General features: G+C 30.6%; 1 protein-coding gene and 1 long non-coding RNA gene across 2 annotated transcripts in view; both read right to left on the bottom strand.

The window, feature by feature from the left end:
• LOC103314474 (protogenin A-like) overlaps positions 1-20,749 on the bottom strand; it is a 42,418-nt gene extending 21,669 nt beyond the window's left edge. Inside the window, exons 1-2 of the mRNA XM_064358128.1 lie at positions 20,615-20,749; positions 1,429-1,755 (exon numbers count right to left, since the gene is read on the bottom strand). Of these exons, the coding sequence (XP_064214198.1) occupies positions 1,429-1,755; positions 20,615-20,681 (394 nt within the window). The 5' untranslated portion in view covers positions 20,682-20,749. The remainder of the gene's footprint in view (positions 1-1,428; positions 1,756-20,614) is intronic.
• A 315-nt stretch (positions 20,750-21,064) lies between these two features.
• On the bottom strand, positions 21,065-22,065 carry LOC135266825 (uncharacterized). Its single transcript, XR_010335023.1, has 2 exons — positions 21,775-22,065; positions 21,065-21,719 (listed from the first exon to the last, which is right to left on the bottom strand). It is a non-coding gene; the product is annotated as an uncharacterized LOC135266825 (long non-coding RNA).
• Between the last annotated feature and the right edge of the window lie 311 nt (positions 22,066-22,376).

The following is a 22,376-nucleotide window of genomic DNA, read 5'->3' as shown; positions in this document are numbered from 1 at the left end:
GTTCTTTTTGCAAACGCAGCGAATACGGTTGAAGATACAAAAAATTGAAAGGCACGACGTTGTAGAGAATTAAATTTTCTACAAAAAAGTCCGCGACACGATATGTCTATCTTTAACGGTTTAGGTATAAATTAATTTTCCAATACTTGACCACCGGCAAAATGAAGGAAATCCGACACTTGAGCGTCTTTGAATGACTTTGGGGCTTAAATGGTTGAAGATAGGGATATGGTGTCGCGGACTTTTTTAAAGGAAATTTAATTCTCTACAACTTTCCTCTGAACATTTTTCTTGTATCTGTAACCGTATTCGCAGCGCTTTGAAAAATATGGGGCAGAGTGCAAATTGGTAAAACTTTGAAATTTTTTTAAATATAGTTTAAGATATAATTTTTGCACTATTTTTATCTCCTATTATTGAGAATTTGATTCTCTATCTGCCTGTATTTTTTTTATTCGCCTTGTGCTAACCGTTATTTAATTACAACAATTTTTATAAATTTATTGCTCTGAAAACAGACGGTAATGGAACAAGTGCGCCTCTGGCGACATTAATGGAACTATAGAAGACGGGGACGTTTTATTTGTACGTCGTTTCATCCTTACTTTTAGGTATCCGTAGTCAGGACCAGAGAAATAAAGCATATTATGTTTAATAATAGTTAACATATTTTTTACTTTATTAAATTTTTTTTTTCGTATTACCAGAAAGATAAATATCTGTAGTATTTAAAGCAGAGTATACAAAAATGTCAGTTGTCATTTAAAAAAATAAAATCGGCCTCTTCTAAGATTTTTTTTTAAATGATTTACAATAACAAAGATATAAATTTTGTGCATAACTTTTGGTTCAGTCAGTCTGTAGACTGAAACATTTACAATTTATTATTATAATTATAAAATTTGTTAATTGATAAGTGAAGAGATAATAACTTATGTTTTTGTCAGTTTGTAAAACACTGATAAAAAAAATTCTAAAAAAAATGTGAAAAGTTTCCGCGATAAGAAACGCCAAACGCAAAAAACGCAACGAAAGTGTTTTTTCCTCGCGTTTCATTTTAATATATCAGTTTAAGCTGACTTCGTTTCTGAGTATGAATAAAAAAAATCGCATAAAAAGCTACTTTATTACCGCCATAACACCGAACGGCTTAGAAAAAGTGCACACTTATCTACCTCATGTGCAAAAAGCGGCCACTTGCTAAATATAGCCGCTTTTTTGCCACTTGCTAAAAATGTGCACTTGTATTTTTCTTGAACCAGATGTTCAGTTTTTTGGGAAAATTAGTTCTGGCAGTTGCTTTCACCACCTAATTAATCGATTAGCATAATTATATCACTTTAATGACCATAAAATAGTCAATCGACGCGTGGGGCACACACAAAATAAATTAATTAGGAGAATTTTCCGAGCGTATCTCGGACTTACAGGCGATTTTTAGTTTCGCCGGATTTGAGAGCATTGAAACGTTTTGGACCATGGCCCGGCAGCGGTATTCGCCCACAAGGCCTTTGGTTTTTTTGCCGCCTCCAACTTTGGGGAAATAGAGAGAACCATCTTCTTGGAGAATGCGCTTGGTGTCGTTGCTTTTAATTGGGCTTTCATTGTACAACCAAGTGATTTGTACACCGGGTGTTGTGGACGTGGCGTCGCAGCGGAAAGTGGCCGACTGTCCTCTGATCACGGTCACATCTTCAGGGTCTTTCAGGTCGATTGACAGAGGGACGTCCGGGACTCCTGCGGCTCCTGCAAACGCTGGAAAAAAATATTCTTCACTCAATATTTTTCAAAGCACATTAAAAAAATTTAAAGTTCTGATAATATTTATACGACAAATGAATGAAAATATTTTCAACATGGCGGCACTTCTCGAGTAATTTCAAGGAGATTTTTATTAGCTTAGCAATATTTCGTTAAAAACCCTTAATCATTTTTCCAAAAAGTGCGTACTTTCTTCGGAAATTTTTATTAACCCACCTGTTGAGAGCCACTGGCTACTGGTGGTTTATTTAGTGTTAATTTTCTTATTAAAGAAAATGGAGATGGTGGCGCATGGACGTTTTAAGAGTTTTTCAAAATTGTGGCAATTGTGTGGGAAGTTCGTATCCCGGTCCCGGCAAATTTTTTTTGTTTTTTTTTTACGTAAAAATTAATAATAAATCACGAATTGAAATAGAAGAATAATGTAGTGGACCAAGAAGTTGATTTATCGCTGCTGTTTTGTCAATAATATTAAAATTTACGCTAATTTTTATAATTCTAGTTCAGCGGTTCTCAAAATTTGGGAACGATTTTTTGGGAAAACTATGCATTTTTGATTAACATACATTTTGCTTAATCGATTTGTCTTGCTATTCTCTAACTCCCTTTAAATTTTTTCTAAACCATTCCCTACCACGATGTATTTAGGGTTTTTTGAAAATTTTTAGATTTCTGCCATTTCTAGAGTTTTGGACTTATTTTTGGAAAAACAAAAGCCTATATCTCTTCTTCAGTGTGTTCAAACTTTAAGCTTGTGTTTTCACACTCGTATTATTAATTAATAGCTGTTTTTATACTTTTTTATTGGTTTATTTGAAATTATAAAATTAACAAAATAAAGAAAATCGATTAAATTCACAAAATACATAAATAAAATAGTATATTTAATGTTTTATTGTTTTTTCTTGAAAAGTATTGTAAAAGTAACAAGTGTTCATTTAAAAAAGAACTCTAGAGTGCTTTGAAATTAAGAAACATTTGTTTTATAACTTTTTGACAATTAAAAAGATAACAAGATAATAAAAATATTTATATACTAAATATGTTAAAAAATAAATATTATATATATATATATGAATTATTTATCTATTATATAAAAACTGTCGGAAATGTCTTCCTTTGAACACGATTTAGCAATCAATCTTAGGTTATGAACTCTGGTGAGTTGGTTTAGTAGGCAACCAACAATACAATGATAAAACTTGTTCTCCGACATACGTAAACATATCAAGGCATGCTGCGAGTTTTTTTTTTAAATGAACACCCGACATTTTTTTTGAACGAATAAGTCCAAAAGCAGCCAAAATAAGTCGAAAAACGAAACACAAAACACAATAATTAGGTCAAAAAAACATTTTTTTCAAGCGTTTTAGCACTTTTTTTTCAATTTGATAAAAAAAAATTCACCAAATTTCATCAAAAACCTCTAAATTAAGGTAAAGAAGACAAAATAATGTTCAAGGTTTTGGAATTTTCCAAGTGCGTAAGTGATTTTTCACTTTAAATTACCGTATTTTGAAAAATTCTGAAAAAGTTTAAGACGTTTTTCACTCAAAAACCAAAATTTTTTGCCAAATTTAGTTATAAAATTTAAAAAATCACCAAATTTGAGTAAAAAACATTGTATTGGAATTTTCCAAGCGTGTAAGTTGATTTTTCAGTTCGAAATTCACATATTTCGGAAAATTCTGAATAAACAATTAAACCTCAATTTTACAATGTTTTTACGCTTTTATGACTTTCTGCATATTTTTGACTTCGAAAGTGGAAATTTTTGCCCATTTTCAATCGTAAATCTACCAAAACATTTACCAAGTGTATTTTTTATATTTTATTATAGACTAATAAAATAATAAAAAAAAGTATCGTCACATTTGCGCCGTTTTTCGAGCATTTTTGCACAAAAACTTTAAATTTTTTTTCTTTAAACTTCAAAAGTGCATTTTTCAGTCAGAAACTTACTCATCTAGCGAAACTCGAAATAAAAAAAAATAAACAAAAAAAAAAGAAAAAAACCAAAAAATTCCAAATTTTTTTCCAGTTTCAGGTTTTGTAAATTTTCCACTAAAACGACTTTTTCATAATGAAAATAATTTCACTAGCGACACTCAAAATAAAAAAAATAAAATAAAAAAATAAAATAAATAAAAATATCACTTTTTTTTTCAATTTCAGTTTTTGTAAATTTTCCACTAAAACGTCTTTTCCATAATAAAAATAATTTCAAATCCAAAAAAAACATGATTTAATTGCTTAGTATTTGTACTTAGTTATTTTTCCGCCTGTAATTAGAATTATTTAAACAATTAAACGCCACTTGAAGCATCTATTTTCCCTCGATTGACCGTAATGTTTTTTAAAGTGTCCATTTAATTGTGAGCGCATTGCTCCACTTATTATGCAAATGCGTCGGATGATAACGCACCTTTTTCTGCTTGTTTTTGCAATAATAATGCGTAGGAAGTTGAGTGCGTAGCGCTAATTTCGGTAATGCGTTGACGCGTTCAAGGCCTCCGGAGGCCCCTTTAGGCTCACCTCTTACTTAATAATAGCTGATATATACTTGATTCTCTACTTTCGGAGCTCATGCGCAAACAATGAACCCACCAATATTTTTATTGTTATTGCTTTCGACTATTTGTAAACATTTCTTTGGCTTTTTACTACACTACGAACAAACTAATCGTCTTTCCAGCGAAATTTATTTGAATTGGTTGTGTTCAAAGAAAACGGAGATGCTTGACCTTTGATCGAATGGACATTGAAGATCTAGGTGCGGTGCACTCCGAGATATTTAATTTACGATTTTTATAAATTCATTTCCGAGAGAAAACTGCCTACAATTTTATTTCCTTATTTGTTTATTTTATATTGACATAATTTCTTCATTAATTTTTAATTTGAGTTTTTTTCACGTTTTTATATTTTTTTAAACTTCAAACTACGTCTGAATTACACATTTTCGGAAAATTCTGGTTGTTTTAGGACTTTTGATAAAAGAACTAGAAAACAAAAAAATATTACAATAAAAGAACATACATTTCCTAAATTTATTTTCTATTTCTTTACTTTATATTGACATAATTTCTTAATTAATTTTAAATTTGAGTTTTTTCACATTTTTTTTTATTAATCTTATTTTTGTTTTTTTTATTTAAGGATTTTTTTACTTGAAAATAAACTAAAAAAAATCCCAAACTAGGACAGAATTACACAATTTCGGAAAATTCTGATTGTTTTAGCACTTTCTGGACCAGAAACTGACTCACTTCAAGTCAGAAACACTAAAAAGTTAAAAAAAATGTGAACAAACAGAGATTAAATAAATAAAAAACAAAAAATGTTACAACAAAAGAACATTCATTCCCTAAATTTATTTTCTATTTCCTTATTTGTTTACTTTATATTAACATAATTTCTTAATTAATTTAAAATTTGAGTTTCCTTCACATTTTTTATATGAATCTTATTTTAGTTTTTTTGTATTTAATGTATTTTTTTTATTTGAAAATAAACTAATAAAACTGCCAAAGTACGTCTGAATTACACAATTTCGGAAAATTCTGATTGTCTTAGCACTTTCTGGACCAGAAACTGACTCACTTCAAGTCAGAAACAAACTAAAAAGTTAAAAAAAATGTGAACAAACAGAGATTAAATAAATAAAAAACAAAAAATGTTACAACAAAAGAACATTCATTCCCTAATTTTTTTTATTTTCTTATTTGTTTACTTTATATTGACATAATTTCTCAATTAAATTTAAATTTGTTTTTTTTTCATATTTTTTATATGAATCTTATTTTTATTTTTTTATTTAATGTATTTCTTTTACTTGAAAATACACTAATAAAACTTCCAAACTACGTCTGAATTACACAATTTCGGAAAATTCTGATTGTTTTAGCACTTTCTGGACCAGAAACTGACTCACTTCAAGTCAGAAACAAACTAAAAAGTCAAAAAAAATGTGAACAAACAAAGATAAAAAAATAAAAAACAAAAAATGTTACAACAAAAGAACGTACATTCCCTAAATTTATTTTCTATTTCCGTATTTGTTTACTTTATACTGACACAATTTCTTAATTAATTTTAAATTTGAGTTTTCTTCACATTTTTTATATGAATCTTATTTTTATTTTTTTTGTTAATGTATTTTTTTTACTTGAAAATAAACTAATAAAACTTCCAAATAACGTCTGAATTACACAATTTCGGAAAATTCTGATTGTTTTAGCACTTTTGGACCAGAAACTGACTCACTTCAGTCAGAAACAAACTAAAAAGTCAAAAAAATATGAACAAACAGAGATAAACGAAATAAAAAACAAAAAATGTTACAACAAAAAAACATTCATTCCCTAAATTTATTTTCCATTTCCTTATTTGGTGACGTTATATTGACATAATTCCTCAATTGATTTTAAATTTGGTTTTATTTATATTTTTTATATAAATCTTATTTTAATTTTTTTATTTATTGTATTTCTTTTACTTCAAAATAAACTAATAAAACTTTCAAAGTACGACTGAATTACACAATTTCGAAAAATTCTGATTGTTTTAGCACTTTCTGGACCAGAAACTGACTCACTTCAAGTCAGAAACAAACTAAAAAGTCAAAAAAAATGTGAACAAACAGAAATAAAAAAATAAAAAACAAAAAATGTTACAATAAAAGAACATACGTTTCGTAAATTTATTTTCAATTTCCTTATTTGTGTATTTTATTTTTACATAATTTCTTAATTAATTTTTAATTTGATGACCTTTTTTGGTCTCTCAAATGTTTGTAAAAGTTAAAAAAGTTGGACATAGATTTAGAGCGTGTCATGTACTAGTGCTAATTAATCTTTAAAAAATCCCAACACATAAATATGATTATCGTAAAAATACTAATTAGGGCCGGAATGTTAACCGAGTGTTTGTTTTTAAATATTTTCGAATTTAAAATTTATTCAAATGAAAAACTTTGGTCACTTTTTTAGTCTCAAATAAAGAGAACTTTTCTCTGCTTATCTCAGTATTTATTAGAACAATTTATAAAATAGTTAGGTTTAATAGTATACATTGGAAATTCGAATTTTTTTTGATTTTTTTTTGAAAAAATCAAAAATTTTAAAATCGAACGAATTGCAATTTTCAGGACTCTCTAGAGGATTCTAAATGAAACTAGTTAAAAAAAACGATTTTCCAACAAATTTTTTTTCGAAAAATGTAAAAATGTAAACTGTAAGATAACAGTTTAATAAAACATGCAAAAAGGCAAAAATAACTTAGTTCCTGCCTGTTTCCAGAATGTTTCAATATTTTTGCTCATTATGGAAAAAAAAAATTCAACAGTGTTGATTGGTTTGTTTTGTGAGCGCAAATAAAGTTTAATCAGAATTTCCGGCTTCCTAAATTATTTCACACTGAGTCACATTATTTTAGTTTGGCCAAAAGTTGGAAATCACAGCTGGAAATTTCGAAAAAAATTCCAAAACAAACAAAATTTTCTTTAAATAATTTATTAGAGTCCATCGGATTAAAAGGGAGACGCGTCGAGATTTCACTTGTTTTTCGACCTTGCCTCTAATATGAATTAATAGCTCCCAACTGTGTTCAAAATAATTTCGTTGTAAAGAAATGTAAATTCATTTTTGTAACATTACATAATTGGCAATTATTCAAAACCGTTACTTGCACTTACACAATGCAAGTGTTAACAATTTTAAATTAATATTTTATGAAATACGTGATATATAGCCCATAAACCCAGTGGCTAACAATTTACGAACAATGCTAGTCAGTGCACACCTTTCTCCACTGTTAGGACACGAAACCTTTTTTTCCAATTAAATATGCAAACAAATTTTTATTTACTATTGAAAATTGCAATTTTCCTTCGGTGTCTGGTTGAAAGAACCCATCGCAAGCCCCGCCTTAATTTATGGCACTTTTTCAACTTAATTTATTTCATTAACGTCGAATTCGCACAAATATCGACAATTTAATTAAATCGCGAGAAAAAAAATGGCAAATTTGCATGTTTTCCGAACGCGTTGTTTCCGCGATGGAAACTCGAAGGGGCTCTTTAAGGGGGCACCCAGCACTTCATTTGCATGCCGGTAAAAATCGGTCAAATGTTTGATTTTTTTTCAATTTAATCCTCTAGAAAAAAAATCAAGTTTGTTGGCAAAATAACAATTAACAAAAAACTGGCAAGTGAAACACATTTAAAGACGTGAAAAGCAAATGTTTGTTCTGAGACAGTTAATTTATTATTAATAATTTATTAATTTTCTTCTTTCACTACAATCAAGTCAAACACACTTGGTTTAAATTAAATAAAAAGACATTCTTGTCTATAATTTATTCCCCTTGCGTAAATAGGAAACTAAATTATCAATTAATTGTGCAATATATTTAGACAGCTGCTCACAGGTTGGTAAAATAGCAAAGTTTTTCAAATTTAAACAAGTAATTTTTTAAATATTCGCCGCAGAACAACACCCCACAGCGGTCTTCGATTGATGTACAGAGTACGTTGAACTCGCAACAGAAACGCTATAGAAAATCGAGTCGATATCATATCATCCTAGAGAAAAAAAATTCGGCGAATTGTGAACCACAAAACTTTAAATAAAAAAGTTTTTCCTCATTAATGGCATAGTTTCTGATTTTTTCGCAGATATATTTAATCGTCTAGTTACCATTTATTTATCATTTTATTATTAATTTAGCTTTTATTTAACTTGCTTTGTTGTCTGTGTGTCTGTTTCATATTTTCCGAGTCAAGTTTGAGAGGGTTCCTGTTGTCCGCATGAACTGAAATCTTGCATACTTACGTAATCTGCGTAAAAATGCAATTCTACATACAGTCGAGTCCGCAAACCTAATTGAAATTGCGTTTTTTTGACGAATTTTTAGACGCTGAAGTGAAGGTTGCACTCTCTACATCTCAAAAACTAGTAAAAGTAGTAAAAATTTGGATAATAAAAAAATTTTGAAAAAAAAAAATTCGACGAATTGTGAACCACAAAACTTGAATTAAGGCTTTTAGGCCAACCCTAGCTTTAGTACCAACAAACAAAAATGAAAAAAAAGTTTTTCCTCATTAATGGCATAGTTTCTGATTTTTTTTGTAGATATATTTAATCGTCTAGTTAGAATTTATTTATCATTTTATTGTTAATTTTGTTCTTATTTGACTTGCTTTGTTGTCTGTCTGTCTGTTTCATATTTTCCGAGTCAAGTTTGAGAGGGTTCCTGTTGTCCGCATGAACTGAAATCTTGCATACTTACGTAATCTGCGTAAAAATGCAATTCTACATACAGTCGAGTCCGCAAACCTAATTGAAATTGCGTTTTTTTGACGAATTTTTAGACGCTGAAGTGAAGGTTGCACTCTCTACATCTCAAAAACTAGTAAAAGTAGTAAAAATTTGGATAATAAAAAAATTTTGAAAAAAAAAAATTCGACGAATTGTGAACCACAAAACTTGAATTAAGGCTTTTAGGCCAACCCTAGCTTTAGTACCAACAAACAAAAATGAAAAAAAAGTTTTTCCTCATTAATGGCATAGTTTCTGATTTTTTTTGTAGATATATTTAATCGTCTAGTTAGAATTTATTTATCATTTTATTGTTAATTTTGTTCTTATTTGACTTGCTTTGTTGTCTGTCTGTCTGTTTCATATTTTCCGAGTCAAGTTTGAGAGGGTTCCTGTTGTCCGCATGAATTGAAATCTTGCATACTTACGTAATCTGCGTAAAAATGCAATTCTACATACAGTCGAGTCCGCAAACCTAATTGAAATTGCGTTTTTTTGACGAATTTTTAGACGCTGAAGTGAAGGTTGCACTCTCTACATCTCAAAAACTAGTAAAAGTAGTAAAAATTTGGATAATAAAAAAATTTTGAAAAAAAAAATTCGACGAATTGTGAACCACAAAACTTGAATTAAGGCTTTTAGGCCAACCCTAGCTTTAGTACCAACAAACAAAAATGAAATAAAAAGTTTTTCCTCATTAATGGCATAGTTTCTGACTTTTTTGAAGATATATTTAATCGTCTAGTTAGAATTTATTTATCATTTTATTATTAAATTGGCATTTATATAACTTGCTTTGTTGTCTGTCTGTCTGTTTCATATTTTCCGAGTCAAGTTTGAGAGGGTTCCTGTTGTCCGCATGAACCGAAATCTTGCATACTTGCGTAATCTACGTAACAGTGCAATTCTATATACAGTGGAGTCGGCTAACCTAATTGATATTGCGTTTTTTTGACGAATTTTTAGACGCTGAAGTGAAGGTTGCACTCTCTACATCTCAAAAACTAGTAAAAGTAGTAAAAATTTGGATAATAAAAAAATTTTGAAAAAAAAAATTCGACGAATTGTGAACCACAAAACTTGAATTAAGGCTTTTAGGCCAACCCAGCTTTAGTACCAACAAACAAAAATGAAATAAAAAGTTTTTCCTCATTAATGGCATAGTTTCTGACTTTTTTGAAGATATATTTAATCGTCTAGTTACCATTTATTCATCATTTTATTATTAATTTAGCTTTTATTTGACTTGCTTTGTTGTCTGTCTGTCTGTTTCATATTTTCCGAGTCAAGTTTGAGAGGGTTCCTGTTGTCCGCATGAACCGAAATCTTGCATACTTACGTAATCTACGTAACTGCAATTCTATATACAGTGGAGTCCGCAAACCTAATTGAAATTGCGTTTTTTTGACGAATTTTTAGACGCTGAAGTGGAGGTTGCGCTCTCTATACCTCAAAAACTAGTGAAAGTAGTAAAAATTCGGATAATAAAAAAATCCTGAAAAAAAAAAATTCGACGAATTGTGAACCACAAAACTTCAATTAAGGTTTTTTAGGCCAATCCTAGCTTTAGTTCCAACAAACAAAAATAAAATAAAAAAGCTTTTCCTCATTAATGGCATAGTTTCTGATTTTTTTGTAGATATATTTAATCGTCTAGTTAGAATTTATTTATCATTTTATTGTTAATTTTGTTTTTATTTGACTTGCTTTGTTGTCTGTCTGTCTGTTTCATATTTTCCAAGTCAAGTTTGAGAGGGTTCCTGTTGTCGGCATGAACAGAAATCTTGCATACTTACGTAATCTGCGTAACAATGCAATTCTACATACAGTCGAGTCCGCAAACCTAATTGATATTGCGTTTTTTTGACGAATTTTAGACGCTGAAGTGGAAAAACTAGTAAAAGTAGTAAAAATTCAGCTAAAAAAATTGATTTATTTTGACTTCCTTTGAAAAAAAAATTCGACTAATTGTGAACCACAAAACTTCAATTAAGGTTTTTAGACCAATCCTAGCTTTAGTGCCAACAAACAAAAATAAAATAAAAAGTTTTTCCTCATTAATGACATAGTTTCTGACTTTTTTGCAGATATATTTAATCGTCTAGTTACCACTTACTTATCATTTTATTATTAATTTTGTTTTTATTTGACTTGCTTTGTTGTCTGTCTGTCTGTTTCATATTTTCTGAGTCAAGTTTGAGAGGGTTCCTGTTGTCGGCATGAATTGAAATCTTGCATACTTACGTAATCTGCGTAACAATGCGATTCTATATACAGTGGAGTCCGCAAACCTAATTGAAATTGCGTTTTTTTTGACGAATTTTTAGACGCTGAAGTGGAGGTTGCGCTCTCTATATCTCAAAAACTAGTAAAAATAGTAAAAATTCGGATAATAAAAAAATTTTGAAAAAAAAAATTCGTCGAATTGTGAACCACAAAACTTGAATTAAGGCTTTTAGGCCAACCCTAGCTTTAGTACCAACAAACAAAAATGAAAAAAAAAGTTTTTCCTCATTAATGGCATAGTTTCTGACTTTTTTGCAGATATATTTAAGTGTCTAGTTACCATTTATTTATCATTTTATTATTAATTTAGCTTTTATTTAACTTGCTTTGTTGTCTGTGTGTCTGTTTCATATTTTCCAAGTCAAGTTTGAGAGGGTTCCTGTTGTCCGCATGAACCGAAATCTTGCATACTTACGTAATCTACGTAACAGTGCAATTCTATATACAGTGGAGTCCGCAAACTTAATTGATATTGCGTTTTTTTGACGAATTTTTAGACGCTGAAGTGAAGGATGCACTCTCTACATCTCAAAAACTAGTAAAAGTAGTAAAAATTTGAATAAAAAAATTTTGAAAAAAAAAATTCGGCGAGTTGTGAACCACAAAACTTGAATTAAGGCTTTTAGGCCAACCCTAGCTTTAGTACCAACAAACAAAAATGAAATAAAAAGTTTTTCCTCATTAATGGCATAGTTTCTGACTTTTTTGCAGATATATTTAATCGTCTAGTTAGAATTTATTTATCATTTTATTATTAATTTAGCTTTTATTTAACTTGCTTTGTTGTCTGTCTGTCTGTTTCATATTTTCCGAGTCAAGTTTGAGAGGGTTCCTGTTGTCCGCATGAACCGAAATCTTGCATACTTACATAATCTGCGTAAAAATGCAATTCTATATACATTGGAGTCCGCAAACCTAATTGAAATTGCGTTTTTTGACGAATTTTTAGACGCTGAAGTGGAGGTTGCGCTCTCTATATCTCAAAAACTAGTGAAAGTAGTAAAAATTCGGATAATAAAAAAATTCTGAAAAAAAAAATTCGACGAATTGTGAACCACAAAACTTCAATTAAGGTTTTTTAGGCCAATCCTAGCTTTAGTGCCAACAATCAAAAATGAAATAAAAAAGTTGTTTGCAGATATAACGTATTTTTTTTTAATTTTTATTTAACTTGCTTTGTTGTCTGTCTGTCTGTTTCATCTTTTCGGAGCCAAAGTTGAATGGGTTCCTGTTGTCCGAATGAACTGAAATTTTGCACACTTACGTAATGTGCGTGGCAATGCAATTATATGTAGTTTAAATAAGTTTTATTTTTCTATTTTCTTTAACAGCTCAGGGTTATTCCCCCATAACATTTCTCAACTCTTTGTACTAATAATTCGTCTTGAATGTACACAATAGTCGTAGAATCACCGAAAAGAGAACGTGTAACAATTATTACAGCGCTTACTATCGTCTTCATGTAAACAGGTCAACAAACAAATTTAATATAATCACCAACTTGGTTCAATATTCAAACCGCTTATCATTTCGGTTTAGTAATAGCTCTTGATTCAATAGAACTTTGGCTATTATAACACGACACAACGGGACAATGATTTATGTACTTATTTTTAGCAAAAAAAAATGTATTGAATAATATTTAGATAAGATAACACAAACACAAATTTCACCTTTTCGTTCTGACCAAATACTTGTTTGATTATTAAATGACCCTAAATGGCCACAACCATTAAAATGCTGAAATTGCACTGCAATTTTTCAATTACAGTGAATTCCAGTGCCGTTATGAATTAACATACAAATTCTTCAATTAATAGTTGGGCTAATGACTTCTGAATTGTCGCGGTCATTTGGATTTTTACATTGAAAATTATTAATTTTTTATTTTGTTTATTTTACTCCGCATTTTCATGAATGAAAACATCGCACACTCATGTAATGACATATTTCATTTTACGTCAACTCACTGAAGCATCACAATACTAGTTCGAAAGGTTGTTGCCTTCATTATTGCTAATAAACCGGGATTTCTTCCAGGTTTATTAGACAATACTTAAAAAAAACAAAGTTCGAATTAACAATAAACAATGACAAGTCAGGGAAAGATAAGTCGACTCGACGGAAACTGATATTCAATGATGGCGATCATTTTTCTAAAACGCATTTCGAATTATCTACTGTTTACGCAAGATTGTGGCGCAGACTGCAAGCTTGCAACAGTGTATTTTTCCAATTTTTCAATTGGAATTTCCCTCATTGAATTTTTTTGCTCCATCAGTTGGAAAACAAGCTTTTTTTACTTAAAGTCTGACAAACTTTCCGCCCACACTGCGAGAGTGGCTAAGGTGCAAAAATATCGGCCAATGCGAGCGTTGCCAAGCCCTACTTTTGCGTCTTAAAATACGCGACAGCCAATGGAAAGTGCATGATTCGCTTAGTTTTGTTAGTCACTAATTTTTACATAAATTATTTTCCACAGCAATTTATTTATCTTTACGCCAATTAGTAGCTGAAAGTGGGGAATTTATTGCACAGCATTTGCGCGATTACAATTCAAAATGGTTGCAATGAAACGCGGACTTTATAACATTAGGTAAATATTTCTATAAATACACCTAAGGCCGATCAATTTTATAGCGATTTATGTTTGAGAGATATTTTCGTGTATACACACTAGATACTTTGAATTTTATTTTTAAGACTTAGCAAATGACTCAACTTCGGAGGTTTACATAGAAAAAAATCAAAAGTGCATCAAATTACCTGAGAATTTTTTAGACCTAGAATGACCCAAAAATTGTTTGGAGCAAAGAAATATTTTCAGACTTTTTCCATTAATAGATTGTTTTGTCCGACACCTGATAACGTCTTTTCGAAAATTTTATCAAAATATTACAAGGCATACTTGATTTAGCAAAAAATGACAAGTGCTTATTGATTCTGGTCTATGACCTTTCTTGGACTTTTTAAAACCAAAATAATTTGACTATTATTTGTAACAAAAACCTATTTCCAAATTAAAATACAAAACTTGAAAATTAACTTTGCTACAAAAAAATTATCTAGAACTTCGCCTAGTTTAAATTTTCCCTTTCTTGAGGCTTGTAGTAAAGCTAAATTTTATCCACATTTTATTTGGCGCCTAGTGACGTTTTTTCGAAAATTTTATCAAAATATTCCAAGGCATCCTTGATCTAGGAAAAATGACAAGTGTTCGACTCTGATTTGCTCTTTTTTGGATTTTTAAATCCAAGACACTGTTGTTTTTAACAATAACTTGAAAAATTAACTTAGCTACAATTTTAAAAAAATTACTAGAATTAAAAAAATTAAAATTTGGACATTTAGAATTTCTCTTCTACTCGTATTAAAGCTTCATTACTTGATATCTAATAAGAAATAATAAATAAATAATAAATTAAATCAAAATCAATTAAGTAATAATGTACTTTCGAAAATTTTATCAAAATATTACAAGGCATACTTGATTTAGCAAAAAATGACAAGTGCTTATTGATTCTGGTCTATGACCTTTCTTGGGCTTTTTAAAACCAAAATAATTTGACTATTGTTTGTAACAAAAACCTATTTCCAAATTAAAAAATAAAAAACTTGAAAATTAACTTTGCTACAAAAAAATTATGTAGAACTTCGCCTAGTTTAAATTTTCCTTTTCTTGAGGCTTGTAGTAAAGATAATTTGTCCAAATTTTACCCACATTTTATTTGGCGCCTAGTGACGTTTTTTTCGAAAATTCTATCAAAATATTCCAAGGCATACTTGATCTAACCACAAAAATGAATTTAAAATTTAGCACGGTTAGATTTTTTTTTTTTTGAAATGAAACTTATAGTCAAGACGTTTTTGACACCTACTAACGTATTTCCGAAAATTTCCTCAAAATATTCCAAGGCATCCTTGATCTAGGAAAAATGACAAGTGTTCGACTCTGATTTGCTCTTTTTTGGATTTTTAAATCCAAGACATTGTTGTTTTTAACAATAACTTGAAAAATTAACTTAGCTACCATTAAAAAAATTACTAGAATTAAAAAAATCAAAATTTGGACATTTAGAATTTCTCTTCTATTAAAGCTTCATTACTTGATATCTAATAAGAAATAATAAATAAATAATAAATTTAAATGAAAATCAATTAAGTAATAATGTACTTTCGAAAATTTTATCTGCTCTAACACTTTTCTTGGACTTTATGAAACTAAAATGGTTCGACCGTTGTTTGTAACAACTATTTCCAGATTTCCAGAAGAATTTGTGATAATTTAAATTGTAAAAACCAAAAAACAAAAAATAAAATTACAATAACGCAACATACTATTTTTTGATAATTTTTTTATTTTGCATATTTTTTTTTATGACAAACCGGAAATTTCTACTTGCTTACACATAGATTATTTGTAATTTTTGCGCTTTCATGCCGAAAAACATTGAAAATATGCACATTTCATAAATGCATATGCATTCATAAAACTTTGTTAAGTTATACAGTGAGGGTTTCATTTTAGTGAACACCACAACTTTTTTAATCCAATGTTTAATTTTATTTTAAAAAAAAAATATTTTTTCATCGAGTATAAAGGAACTGTCAGGACAAAGTTGGCAATGATTCAAGTTCAAAGTACTAAATTACATATTAAACTACCAAACTGATTGAATGTCATAATTTTTTTTAAAAGGTATTCTTTTTCCCAGAAATATATCCCTGTTCACAAAAAAGTCAAATACATTTAATGGACCGGTCCCGCAAATTTTTAAACTGCATTTTTGGAAAATTCATAAAAAATTAGGTTACCCTTGTTTTTTTATTTTAAAAAATTTTCAGTAGTAAGGCCAAAAAAGCAATTTTTGATCGCGTAACGCAGTAGGCTGAGGTACGTACTCTCATTTCAAAGCGCGCATGCGCATTCACTATTTCGAGTCAACGATAGAATGATTAGAGGTTTTCATGATCAACTGATTTAGGTTAATTTTTGTATTTCTTATGTTGTTTACGCTGTCATCACATAATTGTTTACACACACCACAAAAACACGTTAAATGTTATATGAACATGAAGATAACCTTTTGATTTGCGCTTGAATCTAGGATGCGCGTTATTTTGTTACGTCAGGTTAGTGAACCAATCAAAATCTAGTGGGCGGTTCTCGGCCTCTGACGTCATGATGACTTAAAATTAATTTTTTAGGCATTCTTCCATAATTTTGGGCATACATCTCGTAGAAATTGTGTAGAAATAATAGTATATTAAAAAAAGTCTCATAATGGCACGAATTCGTGGCGTTAGCCACAAGTTTTTTGAAAAAATGAGCGTTTTAAGTTCCTGTGAAACGAGATTTTTTTACTATTTTGTATAATTTGCCCCCTTTATGCCATTTTTAAACAAAAATTGTTAGTTTGTCGATTTAGGGATTTTTGTGACAGTTGGTAATAACTCAATTTTGAAAGTAAAAAATTGATTTCGAATTTGTTTCGAGTCTGGATGACAATGGAGGTAATCTTGCATGAAATTTGAGGAATTTGCAAAAATACAGTCCCAACATTGCTTCCTACTAACCTAAAAATTCTCGTAAAATGTTCTGTCAAATAATGACAATGACTTTTATGACATGTCACTTGATGACGTTAAGATGCCCATTAAAGCGTCAAAATGGCGGCAAATTACAAAAATATTTCAACGACACAGTGACTTTTCCCTATGATTATTTATTTTTCGTTTCTGTTATCTAATGCGGCGATAACTGGATAAGGAATGTGGTAATCAGCATATGGGCAACGTGTATCGATTATAAATAGTCGCCAATTCGGTGCCAGAATATCGTATTTCAATGGTGGCAGCAAATGTGCAACGGTTTGCAGTAACTGACCTGCGCCTTTTATATTTTGGGCTTCGTTACTGACCCAGACACTGCATTATTGTTACGGGGGGTCACGTATTATATAAACATACACAAGCCAGGCTCGTTGGGGACCAACCAACGAATGGACGATCTTCGTCTCAAGGACTCCAATGCTGGGAAGTTGCTGCATATTTCGGCAAGGATGAAAAAATACGAGCAAAAAATTCAACGAGCTTGCGATGGTGACATCACATCTGCGGAAGTTGCCTGTTTGTTTGTTTGGGAAACATAACAAAAAACCAACATTTCTCAAACTTTATTTACGTTTTTTATTAATGAAATTTTGGCGAATTTGACAAGCTTACAGCCTTGAACACGAAAACTAAATCAAGTAACCTTGCGCATCGTAACTGTTGTTACGCGTTTTATATACAGAGTGTCCAAAAAAATATGACGTCAACATAATAATGCTATTTTTTTGTTTTTTTGCAAATAGTTGCAGAACAATGACAAAAATTGGACTGAAATCGTGTGCACATAAAGCACGTCAAAACCTTGTCACTCGTTCAATTGGCTTTTTAATTACGAATAAAGTTGGCACAAAAGAGTAGCAGTTGGCTGTGGAGTTGTAAACCAGTTTACCGATAAAAAGCGCTTTATTCAAAATCGAAACCCGGAAGAAAGTTGATTGTTGGCTTGACTCTGCCCTGTATTGTAATAAGTGAGAAAAATTTCCGAGATTTGTTTTTACACCAAACACCCACAAAGACATTAAGTTCGGAATTTATTTTCGGCTGTTTCTCGAGGGTGTTTGATAATAATGCCTCCCACCTGAAAAGTATATGTCTGTCTATGACGTAAAATCAACGCAACTGCAAAAAATAACAATCTTTAAATTTTACAACGATGTGTTGCTTTTATGATGTGCGGTGATGTTCTCGAGGGAAACCTCAGATAACAATATGCCACACAAGAAGGATTAATCATCAAAGCAAGACGCTACAGCCGGATTGAAACTTTAGAAATATCACGATCTTGTTGTTAATGGGACTTCCGTTCTCTCGTAATTTGAGTGATAAATAAAAAAAATTCAATCAATTCAAAGATAACAATTCATTTTCACTTACTGAACAAAAAACACTTAAATGAATTACTAGTGTCAAAAAAAGATACATCTACAGGCTGATTCTTTTATAGGTCCTACATTAGAAACTTTTGGACTTCTAATACAGCTAGAGCTTTAAAGTGAATTAAAAAACTATGGAATCGAGTGTGCTTTGCTAAAACTATTACTTTTTGTGAAAAGAATAAGTTTTTTTATTTCTTTTTTGTTTTAAAAGTTAGAGATAATGTGAAGCTACATCAAAAAAAAATAATAGTGTATTTAGGTATCTACTGTCAAAGTGACAGTAAACTTGTAACTTAAAAAATAATACAGGGTTATCCTTTTATAACCTACATTTTTAACTTCTAACATAGCTACAGCCTTAAAATTTTATATACGATCTAAATCGGCCATTTTGAGTTCAACTAAATTATTTTCAAAATGGCTGAACTTCCGGAACGATATGAAATTGGTGCCAAATTTGAAATATTTTAAATAGTAACCACATATTTTTATTGCATCTTTGAATTAGTCTTTTAAAACTCACTATCTCATCTGTCACAATTTTTGACATGTCAATATTTTTATGCAATACCACAGTGAAGTAAAGTGAATAATTCTTTTTGCACGTAATAACCAAGAGTACAAAAAGTCATAAAATCATCAGAATTGTCATTTGCCAAAATGCAAAAGCTACTATGATTTTTTTGAAATTGATGATCAAAATTTTTTTACATAAATTATAATAATGAATCATAATTAAATATTATTGTTTTACTGCCTATTTGACAATGAACCAGCTAAAAACTAAATAAAACGTTGAAGTTTGAAAATTGTTTTTGCAAGGCTTACTTGATTAACGATGAAAATTTCAAAGTTAGAGCTAATTTCTCGTAGTTCCGAAAGCTCAGCCATTTTGAAAATAACTTAGATGAACTCCGAATAGTCGATTTGAATCGTGTACAAAATTTTAAGGCTCTAGCTATGTTAGAAGTTAAAAAGTTTCTAATGGTACCCAAATATACTATATTTTTTTGTTAAATTAACATATCAGATTTTTTTTTTCTGATGTAATTTCACATGGTATTTAAATATTCTTCTCTAACTTTCGAAACAAAAAAGAAATTAAAAAATCTTATTCTTTTTACAAAAATTATTAATTTTAATAAAGAGCACTTGACTTCATAGTTTTATTTCACCTTTAACCATTTTTCAATGCTTACTTGATTAACGATAAACATTTTAAAGTTAGAGCTAATTTCTCGTAGTTCCGAAAGCTCAGCCATTTTGACAATAACTTAGATGATCTCAGAATAGTCGATATGGATCGTATACAAAATTTTAAGGCTCTAGCTATGTTAGAAGTTAAGTTTCTAAAGTAGGTTATAAAAGAATAACCCTGTAACTATTGTCACTTTGACAGTAGGTACCCAAATACACTATAATTTTTTGTTAAATTAACAACATCAGATTTAGTTTTTTAAATATTCTTCTCCAACTTTCAAAACAAAAAAGAAATCAAAAAATCTTATTTTTACAAAAATTAATAGTTTTAGCAAGGAGCACTTGATTCCATAGTTTTAATTCACCTTGTATGCAAAAATACCCAAATAAATTGCCAGTGTCAATCGGAAATATATTAATTTGTTTTACTTACTGATTTTTCTATATTATTTTTTATACTAGACCTCTGTGCGTATGAAAAAAATTCGGAAAAAAGTCGTTTAACATCAACACTTTGACAGGTTTTGTTGACAATTTCAAAAATTCAGTGTCAAACAATTAAAACAAGAGCAGATCAATAATAATTCTTGTAGTAATTCCCCGGAAGTCCCAAACGTGGTGTCCCACCTGATAATGTTACGACATGATAGTTACGAAACATCGCAGTTTCTACGCACTTGAGAATTTCGTCAAAATTTTTCTATTAACAAAGGAAAGTCATGGCCACATCAACTCGTGATTAATAATTTATTAAGAAAAATATCCGACAGGAAATCGATCCCAGCGCGTTAAAAAATGTGCGTTTGCAGCAGCATCGCAGGTAGCTGTGCTCGAACAATACAATAACAAAACTGACAGGTATGACAGTTGAGCATCGGTCGATGTTTGTTGGTTGTCAAAGCGACTAGATGCGTGGCAACGTCAAGGAAGCGTCCAATTTTTTCCTATCATTTGGAAATCTTAGAGACAATCTAAACAACCCGCCATATTGGTTGGGTACACACTCGAATGTTTTCAATGTTTTCGGCGAAGGATACGCGATTTTCGGGGGCTACTTACGCGATGCAGGGCCGAGATAGTATCCTATTGCAAACACAATGCCGAATTGAAGAATTCGCAACGCCATAAATAAGTACTCATTTGGGAACTTTGATAACACGCAAGACACCACACAACACTTAACTAACGCACGATGTTTTCGATAGTATAGGCAGACACAGAACAGTAAAGGTTAAGAAGTGATAATTCCCTAGTAAATCACTGGCAACACGAGAATACAGCGCCTCTGGTGCTGAAGTGCGTTACTACCACGGTAAAGCGCCACGTTTGAATAAATTCCTTTTATATTCTGTTTTTTATTATTTTTATCTTACAAGTTTTATTGCAAATTGTTTAAAATAAAAAAAAATATTTTCATTTTAAACGAAATGAAAACATTTTATATTTATTTTAAACAAAATTTGCAATGAAACTTACAAAAAAAGTTGTTTTGGGGTAATAAAACACAGATTTTGTTAACATTTTTATTGTACACTTGAGTAACATAACAAATTAAATTTTTCAAAAAATTAAAGTATTGTATTATTTCTTAATTATACAAAAATTATCAAAAAATTAAATCAGTTAGTGTTGGCATGTTTTGCCTGTCTGCTCCAGACTTAAAACAAAATAAGGCCTTCTTTGCAATGACTTTTACCTTGTCTGTCAGCAAACAGTTGCCCACGCTACGACCACGAGGAGGTACATGCAGTGCACTGACACACTCGAGCGCAAATAAGAAACTTAAAAGTAAATTCTGAAATACCCTAAATCGAGAAAACGCCAAAATTTTGAACTTACAGGATCCTCAATTTTGCAGGCATTCCTCCACAATTCGTGAAGCTTTAGATTCTTAGGGAAGGTGAAGAAATGCTTGTTGGCATGTCCTTTGTTGGGAACATAACCACTGGTGCATCCGGGGTATTTGCAGGAATATTTGCGATAACCAGCCATGACTAAAGTTCGCTTGAGTAGTAGAAATCAAAAATCCGTCACTCCAGCCCAGAGACCAATGCCTTTAAAATAGAAAGAAACACCAATCAAAAAGATGAGGTTATATTAACAAAACAAGAGATACTTATCTTTTTGGTCGGCGCTCAACACCAGGAATTGACTCACTAACGAACTGTAATCAGAATTTTTGCTTTGATTAAACGATGAAACAAATAATTGCTACATACTTCCGGTAACACGTTGAACGATGAGTGACAAAACAACACTTTTGGCGCGATATTTTCGGCGCGATCTTTTTAGCGATCTGCGCGCAAGCGTAGATGTCATTGTTACGTCAAAAAATATAATTTAATGAAATCCCTAATAAATACGCGCTTGTTTTAAAATAAGCAGTCGTCATTGGTCGTCCCTTTTCATCTCCCCGGGAGTGCAAAACCCCCCTGGCCTATACTCTCGTGTTGCCAATGCGCGTATCCCACTTTCACCCCCATGTAGGCAGAGGCCGTACGAACGAATAACCAACCATTTAGCATATACGTTATCGTCATGCGCACTACTTTGCAATTCTTCCATTAAAAAAAACACTGAATAATGGAGAAATAAACGTTTCGATCATCATGGCACCGCGGAACCAGATCTAGTGGCATTTGGTTACTTGATGGTCATTTGTTTTCTATACTATACTATCATGGTTTAGTACTATAGTAAAAATGGAGTTTTATGAATGAGAGGAGCAATTTCTGATAACGAGTTGATACGAAATTAGCGATATCTTATCGGACGGAATTAAAATTATTGTTTACTATATTCTTAATTCTGAAAGGTCATG

The sequence above is a fragment of the Tribolium castaneum genome, chromosome 7, assembly GCF_031307605.1.
Source record: "Tribolium castaneum strain GA2 chromosome 7, icTriCast1.1, whole genome shotgun sequence".
Lineage (NCBI taxonomy): Eukaryota > Metazoa > Arthropoda > Insecta > Coleoptera > Tenebrionidae > Tribolium > Tribolium castaneum.
This window is presented reverse-complemented; position numbering and strand designations above follow the sequence as displayed.